Here is a 7,075-nt window from a genome sequence, read left to right as displayed (position 1 = left end):
TGAACCACTCTTACAGTAAAAAATCTAGCCAACTGTGGAAAGCTAAATCTGTGGATTGGGGCCACATAGAGGCTAAAGAGATTTTTCTGCATACTTGGGGAACTACACAAGTGTGCAGAAAAATCTTAAATGTTTAAATTTCCCCAAAAATTCTTCCCAACCTTTTTAAAAAAAATTGAAAATTGCACATGCACAGACCATACATTTATTTTTCTTCTGCAGCAGCAATTTGCTTTTACTGCTGGCTGTGGTGATAGCACACACCAGGAGCTGCTCTGGGCTCAGCTGCAGCATTGGAACCTGGTGGCAGATGGGGGAGCTGCTCTGGGCTCAACCATAATATTGAAAGACACTGGAGCTCCTTGGGGTCTGCTTTCAGTGGCAGCACACAGTGGGAGCCACTCCGGGCTTGGCTGTGGCATTGGTAGATTCCAGAAGCTGCTCGGTGACTGCCTGCTGTGGCAGCACATTTTGGGAGCTGCTCTGGGCTCAATCACAGTGCAGCAAGACTCCAGGAACTACGTGGGGCCCACCAGGAGCAACTCTGGGCTCCCAGGCATTGCTGTTGCAGCTGGGCTTCAAGGTGAGCACCAGCTCATGGGGGGGGATGGGATTCCCCCCCATGACTTTCATAGGGTGACCCCTTGTTTTTTCTTGATATCCAGCTGGTACCTTTTCATCCATAATTTAAACCCATTATTGCGAGTCCTCTGCTGCCAACAGGGAAAGCTCCCTACAATCCTCTAAGTGATAGCCTTTAAAATACTTAAGGAGAGCAATCATGTCCCACCTCAATCTCCTCTTCTCCAGACTGAACATTCCCAAGTCCCTCAGCTTGGTCTCCAGGTCCCTGATCATCTTCGTTACCCTCTGCACCTGCTCTGTTCTGTCCACATCCTTTTTGAATTGAGGCCTCCAGAACTGCACACAGTATTTCAGGTGTGGCCTGACTAAAGTGGTCAGCAGGATTATGACATTGTGATTTGCGTGTTATGCCTCTGTTGATACACCCCAAGACTGCATTTGTCTTTTTTTGCTGCCGTATTACACTGACTGCTCATATTTAGCTTACAGTCCACCTGTTCCCCAAGATTTTGTTCACTCACACTGCTACCCAGAAGTGTGTTCCCCATCCAGTATGCATGCTTCTCATTTAGAACTCTGCACTTATCCTTATTGAATTGCATCTTATTCACACTGCCCACTTTCGCAGTGTGTTCAGATCTTGCTGGATCCTATATCTTCTGGGGTGTTTGCTACTCCTCCCAATTTGGTGTCATCTGCAGATTTAATTAATAGTCCCTCCACCCCCTCCTCCAGATCATTTATAAAAACATTTAAAAGTCCTGGGCCCAGAACCAAGTCCTGTGGAAACCCACGATACCTCCCTCCAATCAGATGAAAAGCCATTGACTATTTGCAGTAGGAGAGTCCATCCTTCACTGGCTCCTTTCTGTTGTAACTTTCTTGCCCATGGAATTACTCTCACCATGCCCCTGAGTTCATGAAAGTCTGCCCTATTAAATCTAGCAATCACATCTGGCTACAAATCCCACCCCCCCAGCAAAAGGAATTCTTGGAGGACATGGTCATTTCCCCCTAAGGTCCCCACCACCTTCATTCCATCTCTTGCCTGTTGGTTAACATTAAACTGAGTATGCCTGAGCCCATTGTAGCTTCCTCCACCATTTGAAAAAGGAAGTCCACCAATGACCAACACTTTCCTTTTCCTTCCAGTGCCATTGCTTCATATCCCCATGCCCTCTTCACTCTGTCTTTCTTGTCCTTGTGGTTCTTCCTCTGCCAGTATTTCCATCTCAGTCACTACCACAAGGGCCTGGTATCAGTTCCAGAGTTTCTTGCTTGACACCTTCAGGTTTGTGCAGTAGTACTCAGAGGAGGTTCGTTAGGGAATTTAAGAAGAAGACGAAGAAGAGGAGGAGGAGATTGGATTTATACCCCGCCCTTCACTACCGAAAGGTGTCTCAGAGCGGCTTACAAACTCCTTTCCCTTCCCCTCCCCACAACAGACACCCTGTGAGGTAGGTGGGGCTGAGAGAGCTCTTGACAGAAACGGCTCTTTTTCAAGAACAGCTCATATCAGAACTACGGCTTGCCCAAGGTCATCCAGCCAGGTGCAAGTGGAGGAGTGGGGAATCAAACCTGGTTCTCCCAGATTGGAGTCCACGCACTTAACCACTACACCAAACTGGCTCTGTTTTGTCCCTTTGACCAGTCTCCACATCCCTATGCAGGGCCTCATGGCTTCTGTTAAAAAAATCCTCTCCTTTCTTGATATCATTAAGGGTAGCAATGTTTCCTTCCAAGCTCCGAACCTTCTCTTCTAAGAGCCCTATCAGTTTACACTTTTGACAAGTGAAGTCCATCTTATCCTCAGGGAGGAAAACAAACATGGCCCACTCCCTGCAGGGGACTGGAAATACGCTTTGAGCTTTCATCATCACCTTCCACCTTGCTAGGTAGTTGTGCCTAGCTGCAGCTTATGTTTCTTGTTAATGCTGCTTCATCTGTTTCAGTGTTTACCAGAAGACAATGTAGCATATAAGCAACTAATACTTCTGCCATGTAAAGTGTGAATTGAATTTATTTGTTTATAAAAACCTCCCTGGAATCAATGAATTATAAAACCTCATTGGAATTGATTAACTGGTGCCTGTGCAATATGTTAGTACTCTGTGAAGTTTCTTTGACTAAAAATGTCGAAAGCCATATAGTATGATATAGCATGAATGCGGTGATTTCACTGTACTGTTAAATCTTGAAACAGGCCCCATTGTGCCAGATTGTCCTGGTGGAATTACTCCTCCTCCTGGAGATACTACTACTACTACTGCAACTACTACTACTACTACTACTACTACCACCACAACAGATGACCATCCAGATACTCCAACTCCAACTGGGGACTCACCGTCAGAACCTAGTACCTTTTGTTCCAACAAAGATGACGGTATCTACGCAGACCCAGAAGACAGAAGCAAATTCTATATGTGTGTTCACAAGCAAACTTTTGTTTTCAACTGTGCACCTGGATTGGTGTTTGATAACAGCTGTCAGTGTTGCAACTTCCCTTAATATTAACAGATGGCTTCCACCAAAAAAGAGAAGATTAAAATGATGTAGCACTTTGGTCCACAGCAGACCCCCCCTCCCCTTTCCTTCCCAATAAAATCCAGGATGCATGACTAAATCATGTCTGTGCTGACTTCTTTTTGTGTAACATATTGGTTGGTTTCCCTTTTATTTACAGCATTTTTTTTTTAAAAAAGGATTTGTGTCACTAGGAGTGCAATCTTAATTTGAACTACCCCCTTCTAAACCCATTGCCTTCAATGGATATAGAAGGGTGTAACTTTACTTAGGATTGTGGTATTTCTCTTCTGGCAGGATGTGACAGAACTTTGTGACAAAACTAATGTTAGATCACTGTGCCTGGGAGATTATCCTCAAGAAGAATTAAACAGTGCACAGTTTTGCCTGGATCATCCCTGATAATGTCAATAATATTTATATGTTTCAGAGTGACTTGAGCTAATGTGGAACAGAAGAAACTATTGCATTTTTCAGTTTCTGTTGGGTTTTCCCCCAAGAAGCACCCCCCCACCTATGCTTAGTGTGTGTGTGTTAAGTGCATTAAGTTGCTTTCAAATTATTGAGACCTCCAAAATGTCCTATTGTTAACAGCCTTACTCAGGTCTTGCAAACTGAGGGCTGTGGCTTCCTTCATAGAGTAAACCCAACTCACATCAGGTCTTCCTCTTTTCCTGCAGCCTTCAACTTTTCCTAACATAATTGTTTTTTTCATTGACTCATCTTCTCATAATGTAACCAAAGTACAATAGCTTCAGTTTGGTCATTTAGTTTCTAGGGAGATTTCAGGATTGATTTGATCTATAACCCACTTATTTGTCTTTTTGGTGGTTCCCCAGTATCTGTGAAACTCTCCACCAACATGACATTTCAAAGGAATCACTTTTCTTCCTTTCAGCTTTCTATGTTGTCGAACTTTCACAGCCGTACATAGTAATGGGGAATACAATGACAGTAATTTATTTGAACTTGGTCACCAGCGACACATCCTTACACTTAAGAATCTTTTCTAGCTCCTTCATGGTGCCCTTCCCAGTCTCAGACTCCGTCTGTTTTCTCTCCCTTTTGTTTTGATAATGCTTTGACTGATGATGGAGCCAAGGAATAGAAGATCTTGAACAATTTCAATTTCTTCATCATCAACCTTAAAGCTGTGTGATTCCTCAGTGGTCATTACTTTTGTCTCCTTGATGTTCGGCTGTAATCCTGCTTTGGCACTTGCTGCTTTAACCTTCATCACCTTTAATATTGAGTGGTACTATTATGCATATTTTTTTTTTTTTGCATTTCTGCATATTGTTTGGAGCCCTGACCAGAAGCTCCGAAGTTCAAAGAAATCCCAAGAAAACAATATGCAAGATCCAGGTTTGCTTATAAGGAGATTTTAAGAAAGCATCAGACTTACAGAAATAGCAGGCTTCAATCCACTGGGCCTTTAACATATACAGTGAAGTCAGCCAAAACCCAAGACAAGACACATAGCTACAACTAAACATCTTATACCCTAATTGCTGGCTATGAGTCAAGAATGCCAATAATAAAGACTGTGTACAAAAGACGCTAGAATGATAATAAACCAATATGCTATACTGAGAAAAAATCTTAAAGAAAATAACATATGAAAAACTTCATTACAACAATACATGTACTGTAAATATATACTTCAATAAATATTTCACAACACATATACTGTAAATATGTTCTTCAGTAAAGTGTTCATTGTTTCAGCAAAGGTTCCGATTATTAAGAGCTTCATTCTTATGTTTCATAGTACTTTGTCTTGATTTCTGTATGTTAGTGTTACACTTCCTTGAAGAAGACAACTTAAATGAATATCTTAATATCCAGAAGCTTTGTTGAAACAATGACCACTTTACTGAAGAACATATCTACAGTACAAGTGTTGTGAAATAATTATTGAAGTATGTATTTACAGTACATGTGTTATTGTAATGATGTTTTTTATATATTATTTTCTTTAAGTTTTTTTCTCAATATAGCATATTTACATTGGTTCATTGTAATTCTAGCATCTTTTGTACACAGCCTTTATTATTGGCATTACTGTATTGCTGTGTGATTTTGCTCTGTTCACTTACAAGTCAAGAATAGCATAATCAAAGCTACATTCTAGACACTGAGAGATCTTGTACCTGGTACTCAGTGTCAGAGGAAAACAAGTCAACTTTCTTGGTAAAAACTCAGGAGAATGTGAATGAAAACATTCTCTTGGAAGTGGCCTGCTGGCCATCCTCCCAGGCACATAAAGGTCAAGACAGGAGTTAACAGAACTCCCAGACGCACTAATATTCTTGGAAAGGGGAATACCTGAAAACCCTCAAATATGTACGAAAGAGCATTGTAAGATTTTTCTGTACATTTACAAAACTTAAATAAAAACAAAGTTAAAAAAACACATGTACAAAAGAGATATTTTTCATTTTTTTCACTTTAAAAATCTGTCAGTATCTTAACCCCTTGCTGGGGTGTTTGGATTCCTCTGGCTGGATGCCATAATAAAATTTCATTCATTCATGAGTCAGATTTCACAAAAGGCACCTAAACTTAGTTTTGTATTTTTCATATCTGTGCAGTAGTCACATCTCATTGGGACAGAGGCTTGGCATTATTAATATATATAACTAGGAATAAGGCCCGTTGTGGAAATAAATACAATGAGATCTAGAAAGAGGCTCTGGGAGAGTGACCTGGCTTTGGGCACACAGTGTGAATTTGCTGTGGCGACCTCAGCAGGGTATAATGAGAGTCCACCGTTTTCTCCAGAGGAACTGATCTCTGCTACCTGAAGAACAGTTGTAATTTTGAGTGATCTCCAGCCCTCACCTGAAGATTGGCAACAATTGTTACCCAGGATGAAATGGCTGGTTTGGAGGGTGGAGTCTATGGCATTGTACCGGTCTGAGGTCCAACCCCTCCTCAAACCCCACCCTCTCCAGGCTCCACCCCTGAAATCCCCAGGAATTTGCCAACCTGGATTTGGCAACCATATCTTCTTCCCAGCTAACCATCAACCTACCATTATCTGCCCCTCTGACTTCAGCTGACTTCTGCCCTCCCTCCTACAGAGCAGTTGTAATTCTGAGTGGTCTCCAGCCCTCACCTGGAGATTGGCAACAATCGTTCTCCATTAGGAACTGGCAGGTTTGGAGGGTGGAGTCTATGGCATTGTACCTGTCTGAGATCCCACCCCTCCTCGAACCTCACCATCTCCATGCTCCACCCTAACTACCAAAGATTCAGTACCCGATGGAATAGGTACTCTTCGCCTTTTGTAGCGTTTATAGCATAAGAACATAAGAACATAAGAGACGCCAATGTTGGATCAGGCCAAAGGCCCATCCAGTCCAACACTCTGTATCACACAGTGGCCAGAAATACCAGGTGCCATCAGGAGGTCCACGAGTGGGGCCAGGACATTAAAAGCCCTCCCACTGTTGACTCCCCCCCAAGCACCAAGAAGACAGAGCATCACTTGCCCCAGAGTCCCTATCTATACCTTGTGGCTAATAGCCACTGATGGACCTCTGCTCCATATGCTTATCTAATTCCCCATCACTATGTATGAGTGTGAAAGTTGGACATGGAGAAACTGATGGAAAGAAAGTTGATGCATTTGAACTGTAATGTTGGAGGAGATTTTTACGGATACCACGGACCACCGAAAAGACGAGTGCCCACGAGTTCTTGTATTGTGAGAAAGGGAGAAAAGTACCTCTTTCTCTACCTGCTCTTTCCCATGCATAATCTTATAAATCCCAATCATGTCACCCCTCAGTCGTCATTTCTCCAAGCTAAAGAGCCCTAAGCGCTTTAACCTTTCCTCATAGGGAAAGTGTTCCAACCCTTTTATCATTCGAGTTGCCCTTTTCTGCACTTTTTCCAAAGCTATAATATCCTTTTTAAGGTGTGGTGCCCAGAACTGCACACAGTATTCCAAATGAGG

The 7,075-nt window shown here is 42.4% G+C and overlaps 1 protein-coding gene across 1 annotated transcript in view; it reads left to right on the top strand.

Annotated features, from left to right (window-relative positions):
- The window catches only part of LOC107121892 (acidic mammalian chitinase-like), a 13,068-nt gene extending 9,972 nt beyond the window's left edge, over window positions 1–3,096 (top strand). The window contains exon 9 of the mRNA XM_015424902.1: window positions 2,789–3,096. Within this exon, the coding sequence (XP_015280388.1) occupies window positions 2,789–3,096 (308 nt within the window). The remainder of the gene's footprint in view (window positions 1–2,788) is intronic.
- The last annotated feature ends 3,979 nt before the right edge of the window (window positions 3,097–7,075 follow it).

This window comes from Gekko japonicus, unplaced genomic scaffold (genome assembly GCF_001447785.1).
Source record: "Gekko japonicus isolate JY-2015 unplaced genomic scaffold, Gekko_japonicus_V1.1 scaffold1404, whole genome shotgun sequence".
Lineage (NCBI taxonomy): Eukaryota > Metazoa > Chordata > Lepidosauria > Squamata > Gekkonidae > Gekko > Gekko japonicus.
The sequence above is the reverse complement of the archived record's forward strand: the minus strand, read 5'-3'. Positions and strand labels throughout refer to the sequence as shown.